The sequence below is a fragment of the Eleutherodactylus coqui genome, chromosome 1 (assembly GCF_035609145.1).
Source record: "Eleutherodactylus coqui strain aEleCoq1 chromosome 1, aEleCoq1.hap1, whole genome shotgun sequence".
Lineage (NCBI taxonomy): Eukaryota > Metazoa > Chordata > Amphibia > Anura > Eleutherodactylidae > Eleutherodactylus > Eleutherodactylus coqui.
The window spans coordinates 103,844,416-103,863,098 of record NC_089837.1 but is presented as its reverse complement, the minus strand read 5'-3'; the positions used below and the strand labels follow the sequence as shown (position 1 = coordinate 103,863,098).

General features: G+C 43.5%; 1 protein-coding gene across 1 annotated transcript in view; it reads right to left on the bottom strand.

Moving 5' to 3' along the window:
• The window catches only part of SEPTIN2 (septin 2), a 65,780-nt gene that overhangs the window by 17,957 nt on the left and 29,140 nt on the right, over nt 1–18,683 (bottom strand). Inside the window, exons 5-8 of the mRNA XM_066598527.1 lie at nt 18,071–18,194; nt 9,233–9,367; nt 5,912–6,029; nt 3,156–3,257 (exon numbers count right to left, since the gene is read on the bottom strand). Of these exons, the coding sequence (XP_066454624.1) occupies nt 3,156–3,257; nt 5,912–6,029; nt 9,233–9,367; nt 18,071–18,194 (479 nt within the window). The remainder of the gene's footprint in view (nt 1–3,155; nt 3,258–5,911; nt 6,030–9,232; nt 9,368–18,070; nt 18,195–18,683) is intronic.

Sequence of the window (18,683 nt, the reverse complement as noted above, 5' to 3'; positions counted from 1 at the left end):
TTTAAGGACTCTTCTGAAAAGGGGTACATAATATCGAATCGCTTTTGTTTAGTGAAACATTTGTCAGGGAGATTCCATTCCCTGGTCAGGAGGTCTTCAAATTCCTTATGGGAAGGAAGGATCTTGGGGGAATGTTTTGAATGTCTGGAAGAGAATTCCCCTGTGGATGCATTCTGGATCCATATATTTCACCAGCATTTATCAAACTATCGACTAAAGAAGATATTTTGCACAATTGTTCCGAGTCCAGATCCGAACTAGAGAGAGACTCAGATGCTTCGCCTTCCGAGCAAGGCTTGTCCCAGTAAGGGGTGGAGCACACAGAATGAGGCTGGCAACTCAAGAGGGTTGTCGTCAGCAAGATGGTCTAGACCGCTTCCTGTTTTTTTCTACATGAAGGGCCACAGAGTAAAGAGTCCTCTCCATCAGACGTGTTTGCAAGCAGGGGACGGAAAGTCCTATCCAGTTTGTCAATGTTTGTCATGGACATTTTAGTAAGGTTCAGGACTGCATGAGACAGCTCGTTCATTTCAGTTCATCAGCCAATGGGGCTGAATCTGAGAGGTGATCAATAGTGTGATTGCTGGCAGTCTGTCTCGATGTGAGGCAGGCAGCACAGAGAGGTTCAGACTGCCACATGATAATTTGGTGTGACAGTGAGAACACGCAAAGTGCGTGACTCTGGCTGTAGCTTGTCTGGTGCATTCTGCCCTGGGGTCAGACATGGCATTAGGGTCTATTTTGTTTGCTGCTATGGGTGCTGCAGAAGGGGCACAGATTAAAAGGAGCTAGACGTCAAGCAGTGCTTACCCTTTTATGTGATAGTGGTCTCAGGCCTGGCTGCTGTGAGAAGGAGGAGCCCTAAAATGGGGCTAACTTCTGGTGGATGGGTTTGAAGTACACAGAGATAGGGGCAAACATTCATCCAGTGGATATGAGAGAGAGGGGGCTTAGGAGTGAGGATGGGGAGGTGGGAGAGAATACTTACCCAACAGTGAAATATAGTCACACATCCTTAGAAGTGACACCCTAGTAGCCACCTACCCTTTGATGAGGGATGGAGTGCTTTCACTTGAAGGGGCACACAATAGCTAGTGGGTCACAGTCAAACTGGTGTTAGATCGTTCCTCTTTTACTTCCGAGGATCGGGCATACAACAGAGTGGTTTGCTCCATACTGTTAGCCCTCCTCAATGGGGTAACAGGGAGAGTCTAGTGCCAGCCATGTATTTCCAAAGATAGTTGTAGAAAAAGGACCGGAAGGCTAAAGCAGTAATGGGATTCTCCGACATTGTCGCGGAGATGCCACTGTGGAGAAACCCTGGGCTGCGAGAATTGCTACCACTAGCAGATCTCAGGATATGGGAACAGTATGATATAAAGTGCCTAGACGATCTATACAATTCCAACGTTCTGCTATCCTTCGAGCAGCTACAAAATCAATATCAAATCCCCCGAACTCACTTCTATAAATACCTACAGATCCGTCACGCCCTCCAGACACAATTCCCGCCGGCGAGTAGCAATATATCGAACTACCCGTTAATAGGAATACTACGATCGCGAGGACCTAGGGGTCTTATCTCAACGTTATACTCTCACCTAACGACCTCAAAAGCCGCTCGAGAGATCCCCCCAGCCCTCTCGAAATGGAAATCCCTAATCCCAGCACTGACGGAGGAAACATTCCAAGAAGTGTTGGAGTCCCCCCGACTCGTCTCCCCTTCAGTAAACAATAGAATGACTCAGCTGTACATAGTCCACCAATGTTACCTCACCCCGGCGAGACTGCATAGGATGGGCAGATATCCATCCCCCCATTGTGCCCGATGTACATGCACATACGCGGACTTTTGGCATATGATTTGGGACTGCCCGCCGATTAGATCATACTGGGGTGAGGTTGTTGGCCTGCTGTCTGCGGTCCTGGACGTCCCGGTTCCCATCACTCCCGAAATTTGTCTTTTTGGTGTCCTGGATGTAGAATATTGGCAACATTATGACAGAATTTTCTTGCGGGAAGTCTTGTTCCTGGCAAGAAAGGTCATCGCAATGAGGTGGATGGACCCAAGGGGCCCAACGCTAGCGATGTGGAAAAAGATCACCAATTCAACCATACCCTACAACAACTTGGTGTATAAGGCACGTAAATGCCAGGATAAATTCCAAAAGGTGTGGGGTCAGTGGTGCGACTCGGCATTAACGTTATTTCCCCAGCAACCTCTCACATCAGCGATATCAGCACTGCAGAGACGACATTAACAATTCTGGAGAAGGACCACCACACTACAAAACCCAACTACGACTCCTGACCACATCAGGCAGAACAACTCATTCAAAAGCCCCCCGGCTACCACCACCACACACTTATAGTGCACATCACACTAAATTCCCCGGTATGGGCACATTTATTATCCTCTCTCCCCCCTCCCCCCTTTCTTGCTGCTCCACACAGAGGCTTACACGCTTACTAACAAGCCCAACATCCAGTACGCGATCCTTACCATGGGTTCCGCCGCTGCCTCCCCCTCTGGGAACCCCCTACAAGCTTCTTTCCCTCATTATCCTCTTTATATCCTTCATATCCATGAAGGGCACTGTACTTATTGAATACTGTAAACCCGTGACTGTTATATCTTTGAAACCTATGTATGACTTTGTACTGCAGAAGTTCTTGTTATCGCAAATTGATTATTTGTCAATAAAACGAGTTTAAAAAAAAAAGAAAAAGGACCGGAGACCAGTAACAGAGATGATTTCCTCCTACGGACACGAACTTAAACCGGATTAGCTTGGTGCCTGCAGGAGGGGTACAACTGGTAGGAGGAACTAACATTTTCTCCTCAGTGCCCACTTCCCAGTAGCAGTAGCTATACCCACGGTCCAAGTGGTGTCCCAAAAAGACAAGAAATATTATGTATGTACGATATATTAGATATAATATATATATGTATATGCAGCCTGATATGTATGGTCAGCTATAGACCAAACTAACAAGATTCCAGGTATATACAGAGCCTAAGCACTAAGCCAATGTCTATAAATACACAGACACTAAAGCAACGGGCACATTTCTCCTGTAGGTATAATGCATTATGCTAGGCAAAGAAAAAAAATGAGAAGATAAATTGCAGTAATACATGTACACACACACACCTTTAAAAGTCTTGTCTGTTCCTTGAAATCTTCATCTTCATCTGATTCTGCATCTGGGAGCTGATAAATTTTAATTCCATGTTCTTCAATCTCATCTAAAATCTGACAGGAGACAGGTCTATTGTCATTGAACACATAAGACTAAGGGCGCATTCACGTGAACGACACTATCACTCGAGTTTCGTGCGACGCGCACAAAACTTACACAAATAAGAAATTGCAGCAGGTCATATATTTCAGCGTTCCCTCAGAACGCCTCTTCCATTGTTTTCAGTGGGACCTTGAAAGACGTTACCACATATCGTGTGATGTGCATGCGATGTTTCCCATAGCAGTCAATGGGAAACACTTGTGATCCTAACGCGTGTAAGGCTCGCAATTTTACAAAAGCGATGCAATTTTTAATTAAAAACGCTTCACATTGCTGTGAAAAATTGCACGTTGGTAAGCGCGATATAGGGTCGAGTTTTTTTGACTAGGCTATTTTCACACTTTGCTTGTGTGATTTGATTGATATACGCACTGGAAAAAATCCTGACACATATGTCATATGTATCCACGAGCCAATTCACTGTCAGGAAGCCCTTTCAGCCTCCATTTGGCCAGTATCCGTCAGGGAATGTAGATTTTGCAAAATGAAATAGCACAGTAGACTGCACAATTCCAGGTTAAAAAACAAAAAAAACAAAAACACACCTATTGAACAGATGCAATAAGGGTTCATTCCCACCTCGCTGATTTGCTGAATTCAATTGAAAAACTAAAATCTGCTGCAGTTGTGCACCAATTTCTGGGACAAAATTCGCAACAGAACAGCAACGTATGAACACATCCTTAAATAGGCTGCTGGAAACCCCTGTATGGTAACACGGATGTGTTATGAACTTTTCAATTCAAGTCATTCATTTGGGATGAGCGCTACCATCATGTGATCGGGGGCAGAGCATGACGGTGACATTATCACAGGCCCTTCATCTCCACTGCTGTGCTGCTTCTAATCCCTGATGTATGGGATGAACAATGTATGTAGCAGAGCTGTGTGTGTGACGGGCATGTAGCACAGCTGTGTGGCAGAAACACTAGTGCTATAATTTCCTAATAATAACGACCACCTGTCTGTGTGTGCATGAGTGAGTTAATGCTGCGCCCCCGATCACATGATGGACCTTTGATGACGTGACCATCATCTTGCGTGAGTTACATGCTCTGCCCTCGATCACATAACAGTAACGTCAAAAGGTCCTGCTGTCTGGCTAGGTGTTAGTTAGTATTTCATAGCAACTAAGGTAGTGGGCGTTTGTCGGGGATAGAATATTAACAAACACCTACAGCAGCCATGTGCTTACAGGACCTGTGATGATGTCCCCATCATGTGATCAGTCACCTGTGTGGGAGGTGATCAGTGTGTTTTGAACTCTGCTGTGCTGCTTTGATCCCTGTTGAATGAAGAATGTATGTAGCAGAGCTGTATGTGATGTACATGTAGCAGAGCTGTGTGGCTATATCATTTACTAATAATTACTACTTATAACTTATGGATGACAAATGCCATTATTAAGCATCCTTTTAATGCATCCTTGACCTACAGGATAACTGTGGCATCCATCACCCATAGGTTATAGCTGCATCTATTTAACTGATGAGTTTTGTTTTGCTTTTACAGGATGCCATTATATCTTACGAGTGTATCCGTTTCAGTCTCCATTAAATGGATTTTTTAGTGTGCTCCAGCACTAACTTTATAACAGCTGCCCCATGATGGTTGGCTTAAAAGGACAGCGTCATACCGGAAGTAATCCAGAAGTTGCCATGCCTTCGGGCCCATTTACACTGAAGGATTATTGTTCAGATTCTCACTGGATTGCGGGAATATGAACAATATCGTTTAGTGTAAACGTCCGCATGATCTGAACGATGATTAATTCATCCATCATTTGGATATGCAGGCATAAAAAAAAATCCAATGACAATCTGCCTGTGAAACAGGCAGTCATTTATCTATGAACAACTGCCTGTTTACAGTAAATGGAGTCAGGCCGGACATGTGGCGAGGTTGTGGAGACATTCCTGTGAAACCCTTGCTTTATGTAGCCAAGCATTATCCTGCTGCCTCCTGGAAGCCGCCATGAGAGGAACACATGTGGCTGCAGGATTTCATCGTCCCGTGCATCACTACTGGGGGTGACCGACTGTCGTATGGAGCAAACCCCTTTAAAAGGATTGCTCACATTTCTCAACACACAGATTCAGTTTAGCTCATAAATACAGCAGACTTATAAAAGGCTTATTATAATATTAAGTAGAGGAAACTTTTAACCCTTTGCAATCCAATTTTGGATTCAGGGTTTCCTAGGGGGCTTTCTCTTTCTGTCATTATACAATGGTGCCATCTGCTGGCTAAAGCCAGTACTGTGGTATGTGACATGCTGGAGAGGCCCCCCGACAACAGAGCGGCCAGTAATCTACAGTAAGAATACCCTGCCAGACGTCTTGCAACATCGGAGCTGTACAGCCTTCAATCAGAATGTCTTTAGATGTCAGACAGTGGATTGGAAAGGGTTAAAAAAGAATTATGCAGACATAAGGAGATGGCTCTTCCGTAATGCCAGCCTCATCAAGACTTACTAACTAATGCATGCAGTTTGTGTTATGTTCCGAGAAACGTGGTAGCAGGGCCTCTAAAGTTGTATTTGCATGTATGTAATTAATAAAAGCATTCAAAACTAAACATGTCAAAGTCTCAAAGCAATTCTTACTCTTCTTTTGAGTCTTTCACGTTCCTTCAAAGTTAAAGTGTCAGCTTTGGCAATGACTGGAACAATATTCACACGGTTGTGTAGTGCCTTCATGAACTCCACATCCAGGGGTTTTAAGCTGCAACACACAGACAACCAACTAAGTCATTATACAATGTTATATATTACACACATACATATACACCCACCATATTTTTTTCACAGTACACGATATATGTGTCTTATAGTCTAAAGTGTGTGTGTGCGTGTGTGGTCAGGAGTGCCAGACCCTCCTGACTGTTTCTCTAATGATTGGGCAGAGTGCTCATAAAAGCAATCTGCTCTGTACAGGGAACAAGAATGATGTGGCTCGAACAAGCTCCAGCACCCACCTTGCTCCATTTAATTGGGTACCTTCTTACATCTAGTTGGTCAGTGCTACCCCTCTCCAGTAGTCTCTACTTGCCTCCATAACTGGCGACCAGTAACCCTCAACTTATTAAAGCAATGCTTAGACTCCACCTCACTAGCAAGCTCGCAACAATATATCCCGTGGAACTGCTTACCCCATCGGATGCCTTCCACTGCCATCTCCAGGTGTGCCCTCTGTGCCCCATCTAGACTCATCATCTGAAGCCGCCATGCTGTCCTGACTTATACTTGCCCAGCAGTGAATGGATGACCAGAAGAGCTGCTGTTTAGGATGACTACACTTTGGGTAGGCCACCTGCCCTCATTTACCCAGCAGTGAGTAACTCAATCGTTCCACAACATATTGTGACACAATTTACAGCAGTTCAGACCCCCAAAGCTCTCTGCTGCACAGGTAGTGCCTACAGTGTGCCATTCTGAAAGACACTGCACTACTGAGAGGTAGCATGCATATTGCCTTTGCGCCCCTTAACCCAGGATGATTTGCAAGACCCTGTCAAGTGCCCATACAATTAGTAGTTGAGCCACTAACTCCACAGGCTGTGCTCCCCCTGCCTACTATTATATAACTACACCAGGGGTACTCAACTATTTTTCATAAAAGTCAACTGACTTGAGTCTGATGTGTGGTGAAGGTCCAGCAGACTTAAGGAACGGCAAGTTAAGATGGGGCGCATGAAGTTAAAACGTCAAAAGCACACCACAGCGCAACATCAAAGTCCTCTTCAGACGCACCACAGCGCTGCACAAAATGTCTCACCAAACGCATCAAATATCAATAAAATATGTCCCCAGACACACCAAATACCCAGGTACAGCTTAAAGAGACTGCCACTAACTTTTTGCACCCCTCTCAAAGGGCAGCACTAGGTAATGGCAGTCACACTGGTTACAGCGATACGTGTCGATCTCTGCAGTAATTTGGGATAAAGTTGCCTTTTATCAGTAGCAGCAAACGCATAGAGGACTATTTAAAAGTAGTCCTGGATATTCACGAGCTGCAGGCTAGCTACACCAAACTACAAATTGGCAGATCTAAACGGACTGTTGGTTGGATATCAAAACCGCATTAGCCAAATAGCTAAAAACCCCTCCCACTCTCAGTAGCCAATGGCTGGAAGATTTTGACAGTAAAGGGCAGTGTTATCAGCCCTCATTTGTGGGCAGGGTCTTGGCAGCATGTGGTTACCGAACAGTGTAAACCCAGCCTATGGGACCTTTCACATGGGCAGAATTTTTCCATATCCCACACCACAAGATGCTCCATGCAGATTGTGGCGCAGAATAAAAATGGCTCAATTCTGCAATGAGACTTACGAATTCAACACAAAAATTCGCAATGGCAGATTAAGGTGCGTATTTGGGTGCAGAATGCAAAAAATTGCACCTGTGTTAGAGGCTAATGTTGCAGTAATCGTAATGCAAGTGGACTCCCATCCACCACTTTTCAGACTAGTGAAAGTTTATCGCTTTGCATCTGTTTCATTAGGTTTCTGTAATTTTGGATGGAAAAATAGTGCCACAGACGGCCCCACTTTCCCATCCACACTAACAAACTTAATGGAATGGATGCAAATAGAAAGCTTTGTGTTTGCTTTTCATTATTTTTTTTAAACCCTAATAAAATCAATGGGGAATAAAATTGAAATTTATTTGCATTTCTCTGCTCCAAAACCAGAAATCCCTAATGAAGGCCTAACGCAGGTGTGAAAAGGCCTTAACAATGAGACTTCGTTCCCACATACAGGTACCAGCTTGCAGTTGAGCTTATGTCCAGCCGTGGCAGGCAATGGAAGCATGATCTCACAGATAAGGTCAACAAGTTCATGCAACTTTTCCCAACAATTGCTGGGCTGCACCAGCAAGCGTAGAGTGCAGCCGGCAATTTCTGAAGAATACAAGGAGGAGGGGGCTTAGGAGACATGCAGGCACATTGCCAACCAGCAGTACTCCTGGCTCAGTCCTCCTCCTCCTGTTGCCCCCCTGATCAGGAGGGCAACGCCGTCAGGAGGCTTAAAGGGGTTGTCTCGCGGCAGCAAGTGGGGTTATACACTTCTGTATGGCCATATTAATGCACTTTGTAATATACATAGTGCATTAAATATGAGCCATACAGAAGTTATACACTTACCTGCTCCGTTGCTGGCGTCCTCGTCTCCATGGTGCCGTCTAACGCTGTCTTCTCCTTTCATTTAGACGCGATTGTGCTGTGCGGTCTTCTGCTGTGTTCAATGGAGCCGCTCCGGCGTGCTCGCGCCGCCGAGGTCTTCTGCGCATGCGCAGACCAGCTCCCCGGCGCGAGCACGCCAGAGTGGCTCCATTGAACACAGCAGAAGACCGCACAGCGCAAGCGCGTCTAAATGGAAGGAGAAGACAGCGTTAGACGGCACCATGGAGACGAGGACGCCAGCAACGGAGCAGGTAAGTGTATAACTTCTGTATGGCTCATATTTAATGCACGATGTACATTACAAAGTGCATTAATATGGCCATACAGAAGTGTATAACCCCACTTGCTGCTGCGAGACAACCCCTTTAATTTTGAGTAAAAGCGGCAAACACAGCGGTGGTGTTGAAATCAGGTTAGTGGCTGCGCAGATGGAAAATGGCGCTGCTGCCCTTCTGCTCATGACATCAGGCATCTGAATTCTATATTGACCATGTCCTTAGACCACCAGGGAAATTTTAATTAGTAAAAAATATTTTTCAACTAAAAATAAAGAAAATAAAGAAAATAAAAATCAATACTACATATTGCTTTAGTATGCATACAGTGATTGAAAATACTGATATGTGTTAACAAACATTGCTGATTACATTGTGTCATGATTAAATTGCTACTCATTAAACATAAAAGGTGACCTAGTTGCTGCCTCAAGAATATAAAATCAATAATAGACATTCACATACCCATGACCAAAGGGAGAGATGAAGTAAAAGCAGCAATGGACGCGATTATCTACAATGTGTCTCCGGTTCAAACCGCTCTCATCATGAAGATATCGTTCAAACTGGTCATCAACATAATGTATTATGGGCTTGAAACTGCAATAAAAACCATAGCAAACAGTTTTAGCTTGAAAATGATATGCAAGTGTCATAATATTTCATATACAGTTTATTGCAGGCACAGAGATATTTTTTACTGAAAGAAAACATACAGAACACCGGCCTTTCCTTGTAGGGATACTTATCTGTATAGTTTAACCCTTTCCAATCCACTGTCTGACATCTTCCTACATTCTGATTGAAGCTTGTACAGCTCCAATGTCAGAAGGGTATTCTTACCGTCTATTGCCAGCCACTCTGCTGTTGGAGCCTCTCTGGCGCCCACACACTGGCTTTAGTCAGCAGATGGCACCGCTGTATAACAGCAAAGAGGCTTTCTGAGAACCCCTAACATTGGTAGCAGTGGGGATTTGGGGGTGGGGAGGAGGGGATGGTATTTAAATAAAATACTCACCACCCACTGCTGCAATCTTCTATTTACAAATGTTGCAGTGGCCACGTGGGTTGTGTACCCATGTGACTGCTACAACCAACAGAAGGTTGGACATCTCATAAACTCAAGGCTTCTACATTAGAAGCCCACCTGACAGTTTTACGGACATCACCAAACCAGGCACAGGGAGCCAAAAAGTAAATAAAATCAATAACTCAGAACGCCTGTTTAATGAGTGCATTAAAAAAACAAAAGTCAGCACAAAACGTATCTACTTATCTTCTATTTGCTCTTCTAAGTATCTTAAGAGTGCAATTAAACCTATAATATAAAGCTTATAAAACATAAAACTTATGTTGTGTTTCTAATAGTATTTACAGGTGAAAACTTTCTGGAGCTTCTCAGAACTGATGATACACAAGAAAGTAGTGATCATGGCAGTAGACAATTTTCTAGACAACTTAATGTCAGTAATCCCAATAGAAATTACTGCAGTCAGCCTCTCTTAAGACAGATCCGACTGCTTACACACAACTATATAGGTAACATTTAGCAGCATAGCCAACCTAGATAAGGATTTAGGATTACTGTCCCTTTAAGCACGTAGACCTTTTAAAAGGAGTTATCCCACCAAAATAAACTAAAGTTGAAAAAAGGATAAAATAGGTCAGCAGTAGAGATGAGCAAGCGTACTCACTAAGGCAAACTACTCGAGCGAGTAGTGCCTTATGCGAGTACCTGCCCGCTCGTCTCTAAAGATTCGGGTGCCGGCGGGGAGGAGCGGGGGGAGATCTCTCTCTCACTCTCTTCTCCCTGCTCCCCACTGCTCACTCCCGCAACTCACCGCTCCCCCCCGCCGGCACCCGAATCTTTAGAGACGAGCGGGCAGGTACTCGCATAAGGCACTACTCGCTCGAGTAGTTTGCCTTAGCGAGTACGCTCGCCCATCTCTAGTCAGCACTTCCCAATAGGTGCACATTAAAATCATGACTGCAACATACAATAGAAGCAGAAACCAAAAAAACATCAACAGCACTCATAATACATTTACTACCAGAGGCATACATACCTATAATCAATGCTCCAACCACATTGAATAACGCAAGGTTCTTGGTATATAATTTTATCAAATTACATTTGCCCATCTACCAACGTCCAGGTGACCAAGCTTTCAGATGGGTCCTAACTAGAGATGAGCGAGCGTACTTGGCCACGCCCCTTTTTCGCCCGAGTACCGCAATTTTCGAGTACTTCTGTACTCGGGCGAAAAGATTCGTGAGGCGCCGTGGGTGAGTGGGGGGGTTGCAGCGGGGAGTGGGGGGGGGGGGGGGGGGGAGGGAGAGAGAGAGGGCTCCCCTGTTCCCCGCTGCTACCCCCCGAGCCGCCACGCCTCCCCCCGCCCCCCGAATCTTTTCACCCGAGTACTGAAGTACTCGAAAATCGCGGTGCTCGATCGAGTAATTACTCGAAACGAGTACGTTCGCTCATCTCTAGTCCTAACGCTAAATACCACCTGGTAGCCGTTTTTTTGGTTTCTACCAAAATAATTTAATACATATTCCAGAAGACAGCTCATAAGTGTTTGATCACAGGGTTCCGACTGCTGGGAGTCTCAGGGACCAAGAAGACGGTGCATCCCAAGTCCTCCAGGTGAATGGAGTAATGATATACATGCATTATCACAGCTCCCTTGACTTCTATGGAGATAGCGGAGCGCTACACTCTTCTCTCCTTAGTGAATGGAGCGGAAGTCATGCATGTCCTCCACTACTCTATTCACCCAAAGCTCTTTGGGTCTGTCACTTTCTTGATCGCTGGGATTCCTAGTGCTCGGACCCCCTACCAACCAAACTCAGGGCCTGTCATGTGAAGAAGAGGTGATACGGGGATTTTAGTGGGAAAACCAATGTTGACTTGCTGCCATAGACACCAATATTACATATAAGGAAGAGGCACAACTGTCATCTCTGTTGGGAGAGGAAGGGTGTGAAACAATTTGGTATAATATGAATGACAAACATGTGCACATGTGCTCCTAACTATCACAGGGAACTAGGTAACTAAAAAGGTACCAACCCACTTTCCACTACTGTCAGAAAAACAATAGCTTGTCCAACAGTAAATACCACCACTCCACCATAGACATGAAAGTTTGACTTAGTTGAACGTGCATTTAGGATTAGAGATGAGCAAGCACGCTCGGATACAGCAGTTACTCGAGCGAGCATCGCTCTTCTCGAGTAGCTACTTACTGCTTCGAGCGTGCTCGGGGGGGGGGGGGGGGGGGCCCGCAAGGGTGAGCGGGAGAGTGAGAGATCTCTCTCTCCCCCGCTACCCACCAGGGGCCCACCGCTGATCCCTGCCGCGCCCCCCCCCCTCCCCCCGAGCACGCTCGGACCAGTAACCAGTTACTCGAGAAGAGCGATGCTCGCTCAAGTAACTGCTGTATCTGAGCGTGCTCACTCATCTCTATTTAGGATGTTAAGGTATATCTAGACACCTCTGGTGGTAGTTTAGCTTTTGTGGAACAAAAGGGTCAGGCATCGAAAATTCAACATTCCCCCCCCTTTTCCCTCCCACACATCATCTGTCGGAGAAGAATTGAGCCACTCCTATATACATTAAAGAATCACCTGGCTCCATTGTTATCAGCGAGTTCAGATGACTAAACTCCCTAAAAGTTTAATCATTCGACTAAAGGCCCATTTATATGCAATGATTATCGCTCGAAATTCATGTAGACGAAGGAATCTGCGCAATAATCGTTATGTGTAAATGTGAAGCAGTCATGCACTATTTGTTCATTTGTCGCTTTTCGCTGCGTTTCAGCCTGCATAAGTTGGTTTACTTTTCGCTCCCTTTAAATGGCATTCATTCAGTCTTTGAAAGACTGAACAACTTGAGGGGATGGGCGATTGTTTGCCTAGACAATGGCTTATTTTCATGCTATTTAAAAAGCTGTGGGCCAGAGATTCCTCCCACACCCACCTGGGCAAACAACATAAGAAAAATAAAAAACAAACAGCAAAAAAAACAAAACACAATACAATGTTAAAGAAACAAAGCCAATGGAAATATATCGAGTATCATCTACAAGTAGTTAGGATTAATCCAAGTCTACAGATGACCTTTAAGTAGCAGTGATTGCACTTCCTTTTAAGTTAAATGACTGATAGAACTGCTGCAGCACGGAGGGGAGATATGGTAATGTGTTATTTGCCATAATGATGCGTTCTATGTAGGTTAATTACACCGTAAGCTCTGAGATTTTATTGCTAGTACAAAATCACCTGTGTGACTAGACCCAATTTACTTTAATAGAACAGGGAACTTTTAAAAGTGCAGCCAATAAGAACACAATTCTGGTCCTTCTCCAAAATGTACCAGTACAAACTTCAAAATGTATTCCTTTCTTGGGAACTTTCTTTATGAAAATGGATTATGGGACATGGCCTCATCCATAAAGCACAGCGGACTTCATTTACCGGGGGGGGACCTAGTGGACTACCACTGGTCTATCAAAGCAACGGAGAGAACAGCTGGACACAGATGCGTCCAGTGATCAATGATCTATGTTATGGTGTACAGAGACAGAACATTTTTTGGGCAAGATGTAATGAAATCTGATGCTTAGTGCAAATTCCCAGAGACCTTGCTCTTTTTTCATTGTAAATAAGCAGCAGGGACCTTTTAAAGATCATTAGTCATTAGATTTCCTTTGCAGCAAGATAAGTTTACATCAGCTTTCCCTTGTGGATCCTGTATATGCCATACTACTGACAAGTGGCTTTAACAGCCTCTGTTCTTCATGTTACTAAAAAGGAAATTCCAAAAACAACTCGGCATCCTCTATTAAAACTGCCCACAGCTACCAATCAAAGTACAGTTTCCATTTTACGAAGCAGATTGACCGATGAACGCTGCACCTTGATGTTGCCAAGTGTCAGCCTATGAGACACCCTTCACATTTGTATTCAGATTTTCAGTTGTTCGGCTTTGTCATAGATGTCGAACAACAGAGAAACTTAAGCGCTGGATCTGGCGCATGCCGGACAAGAATGGCACCAGACATACCCCATAGAGTTTTCCAAATCAAAATAGTTGGAGTGACTCTTCCTCTATACGGGCGTTTCAGAATCTTTTTCTTCCTTGCTGGTGAATAATGGATTCCAAGGGTGGAAGTCTGCTCTGATCTGCTTAAAGCGTTCAAAGCCAAGGAAGACACTTTTTTTTTTACCCGATCTGATGACGGGGGATGAAACGTGGGTGTGTCTTTGTAATCCGGAAATAAAGAATCAGTCCATGTAATGGCGGCACAAGGCCTAAGACGTTCAAGAGCCAGCCATCAGCACAGAAAGTCATGGTGACTGTTTTCTGGGATGACGGGCGTAATTCTCCTTGATTTTCTGGATTGAAGCCGTACCATCAACCGTGAGCAGTACATGGTGCAAATGCATCGCTTTTAATGGAGACTATATTGAGTAGCAGATTTGATTAGAGGAAGAGTCAGTCCAACTACATGTGCAATTTGGACAATCTACATAAGTTAATAAAGAAGTTATGACCACTTCTGCATTACTTTCATTACGACCCTTGTATATAAAAATGAATGTGCAACATAGAAGTTTCCTCTAACAAGGACCAGTTACATTGTAAAATCAGCAGGCCTGGCTGTATAGCTCTGCAATTGCAGCCCCACTGACTATATTGCTTCTCTTTTTTCATCCTCACCTCATTACTCAAAAGGGGTTACCTGGGGACATACATCTTTTCGAAAACCTCTTCAGCCTATGGAAGTAAAAACAGAGCTCTCATTCCCCCTGCCATGCTCCCCCGTCGCTGCAGTCTCTCCGGTTCCCAGCCAACAATGGCGTCCCCGACAAAAAAAGGGCCATGTGACTGCTACAGCTAATCAGCGGCTCCCTTCAGCCGATAAATAGCTGTAACGTTCATGTGACCCAGTGTTGGGTCATCATCACTACCCTCTAGGACGTGAAGCACAGTGGGCACTGGAGAGCTGCTAGTGGTGGGGGAGCATGGAAGGGTGTTCATAAGGGATGTTATTGTACTACCAAGGAAGTTTTTGAACAGAATTATGTCCCTGGATACCCCCTTTAAATCCAACTCCCAACACTGAATCTATCAGTGGTGGATGTCTGACTTGATTGACTGTGCAACATCGCTCACTGACACCGAGCAGTGGGGACTGCCCATCAAACAGATTTACAGTGCCCGAAGATGGATTCTAAGAACACACAAAGATGAACAGCAGGGGGAAGGAAAAGAAAATCCACGAGAGTCAGTGGGCCGTGGATTCAGAGCTATGCAGTCAGCCCTGGTGACTTTACTATATCACAGGTCTTCTCTAACCCGTTCATGACTAAGGGTCCAGATCACACACTGCAGTTCTGGTATCCACAAGCTCAAAAATCATAACTTTTTTTTATTTCTATTTTTCAGGTGGTCTTGTTTTTCTTGCGAGAGAAGTTGTATTTTTCAACTGCACCTTTTAATGCACGATATAATATATTGGAAGATTTAAAAAAAAAAATTCTAAGTGGAGTGAAGTGGGAATAAAAAGCCAACTCTTTATTTTTATGGCTTTCATGGTGCAGTAAACCTGACATGTTCTCTTTATTCTGTGGGTCAGTACGAATACAGCGATACCAAATTTATATTAGTTTCGTTATATAGTAATTAGAGATGAGCGAACGTACTTGTTTCGAGTAATTACTCGATCGAGTACCGCTATTTTTGAGTACTTCAGTACTCGGGTGAAAAGATTCGGGGGGCGCCGAGGGCGAGGGGAGGAGTGGCGGCAAGGGGGGTAGCAGCGGGGAACAGGGGGGAGCCCTCTCTCTCTCTCTCCCCCCCACTCCCCGCTGCAACCCCCCACTCACCCACGGCGCCCCCCGAATCTTTTCACCCGAGTACGGAAGTACTCGAAAATCGCGGTACTCGGGCGAAAAAGTGGCATGGCTCATCTGTAATAGTAGTACTTTAATAAAATGCCTTAAAAAAATTGCTTTCTGTAGTTTGTATTGGTACCATTTTGGGTAACATACAACTTTTTCATAGGCTTTGATCATTCCATCTCTGAGAAAAAAATGAACAAAAGAAGTGCAGTTCTGCAATGATGTTTTATTTTTTCTGACGCAGGTAATCATGCGGGATTAATAATCTGATATTAAAAGAAAAATGTGATGACTGGAAAAAAGGCTTTTTAGCTGTTAAATATATATATTTTTTTAATAATTAAAAAAATTACTTTTTTAAAATTTAGTCCATGTAGGGCACTTGAACTTGCAACTGCTTGATTGCTTATATAATATAATGCAATGCAATACTATGGTATTGTATTATATTATATCTTAACAGGCTGCCTAGTAAAATTGTGACACAGGCACATGCTCAAAAGACAAATAATCAAGATAGCCCAAAAGGCTTTCAGGAGTCCCCAGGCTGACCTGAAACCCAGTTGGCACCCCAGCTGCATTTAAAAAGTTAACAGTGATCAGAGTTCTCCACGACCGCTGCTTTAGCTGGCAGGTTTCAGCTGTCAGAGACTGCCAATACCCACTGTGTATGCAGCAGGTTTGGCGCCGGATGCTAATTGCACAAGGTATGTGCAGTTAGGATGTATATAGCCATATGTATGTCAGAAAGAGGTTAAACAATAGGTCATTTTAAATGCTACTATTTATTTAAAAGCTGTAGAGACATTTGGGGAGCAATATCTTTTCACTGAAACGCATGTATTCTGAGCTAAAAATCAGTTTTGCAATAGGGCTTAATTTAAAATTTTACACCATTTGTCTTCTGCAGCTTCTACACTTCACTGTATTTAGACCGTGCAGTCAAGTCTTAATAAGAAATCCATCGAGGAGACTGGACTGATATCATCCTTTCCTTCCGCTCCCCTCTCCTGCATCTTGTTATCAGCTAATGTATGGCCATAGATTTGCTGATAAGGTGATACAGGAGAGGAGAGAGCAGAGGGAAACCAAACCATCAGCCATCCTCACTGCAATGTAGAGGTCTGTGAATTATCTACAGCCATTTTTACTGTGGAGATAAATGCCACCATTGAAGTTAATTTGATATGCTAAAAGCCCCTTTGGTTGTGATGAGCATGTGTAAATGGAGGATAATCTGATGTCTATAAGAGCTGCCAGGCTGTCCTAGATAAAATGAGTAAGACTTTTTCATTTTTTTTATCTCTTTGAGGCAAGGAGCACCAGAGGTTTAGAGGCCCTTTTATACACAATGATTATCGCTCAAAAGCAAACCTTTGAGCGATAATCTTTGAGTGTAAATGTGCCCATCTTTCACTTTTCTGCCGAACGATGATTTGATATTCGGCATAAAACCCATCATTTGGCAGAAGAACTGATAGCAGGGACTTGACACTGTGTTCTCCATGGGGAGCGCTGATAACATTGTCTCAGCTGTCAGCTCCAAGGCAGAACAAAGGGAATGTATTCAGAGAACAGACCACCCGCTGTTCTCCAAATATACCTCCCACGTCTCACACGCATTAAAACGCTACTAATTGGCATTAGTACCAATAAGTAGTTTATGTAAAATGATCGCTTAAAAGCCATAAATCTTTGTGTGTAAAAGGGCCCTAAGGAAGTAATTTTTTCACACCCTTCCTCCTCACAGAACATACTCAATCAGCTTGTTAATGGAGGAATTTGATGATTCAATTGTTAGCCAAATGCACTTTCAGTCATCAATTACTGTATTATCCCCAAGATGCAGTACATAAAAAAAGGTTGTAAAAGTGGTATTCTGGCGATCCAAAGTGAAAGTTATTTGCTTCATAAGGCCATAACATGTAATGTTATAATTTAAGCAGCTTAAACAATAATGTGGAACTGTGAAGCTGGCTGGAGAGCAGCGGTGGTGCAGGTTGGCAAAAAGGTACTGGAGTTCAGTTTGAGGATTTAGACAGATGTTTGGAATAATGGAAATAAGTGGAAATGTTTGGGCAAAATTTTAAACATTTGGCCTAGTCTCCTGAATACCCCTTTAAGTAAAACATTACACAAGATAAAGTTAAAGTACAATAAACCAGTATAAGTAGCTTTGGGAAGTACCCAACCCTAGAAAGAATAAGGTGCATGTAGGTTAAGTATCTGTGGTCTTCCCAGTAAATCAATGTGTACTAATATTCTTGTCCAATTTTACGGCTGCTACCCACAGTTTAAAGAGACGCCATCACAATCATCGTCTATGCTTCCTCTAATTGGCTGTAAATAGAACACCGTTAAAAAAGTTAAAAAAGCATTATATTCACTGACCAGTCTTCACAATTCATTGCATCGCCATAACCTGGTGTGTCAACCACCGTAAGACGCAGCTTTACACCTCTTTCCTCAATCTCCACTGTAGATGCTTCAATTTCTACAGTACGTTCAATTTTATCTAAAAGGACAAGAAAATAATGAGAAGGTTTGCATCTGGTTGGCATCAAACAAAAATTTCCGGGACATCACAAGATCACACAGGTTTGTATGCACTACATTCAATGAAGCACCCAAAAAAAAAAAAAAAAATCAGCCAAGCACAATTTCACTAAGATCTCTTACGAGTATATAAAATTTTATATTAACTTTCAAGGGGTGCACAAAAAGATGCCATCCATTTCAAAGAATATGGATGCCTTTAGGGGCATTTACTTAAATGCATGCATTTTTGTAATCGATATATATTTAAAAAATTTCACTATTTTGCTTCTGCCGTTTTTATTTAACACAGTATATAGCCAGCTGCAGAATGCAGTTTACAGTGAAGTCCCTCAATGAGCTGGTCTGACTGCTCAGTCTCCAGCCCTAAATGAACTTCTGAGATGATTTATAACAAATCAAGATTAAAAGAAAAAACAAAAAAACAAAAAAAAAAAACAAACAAACT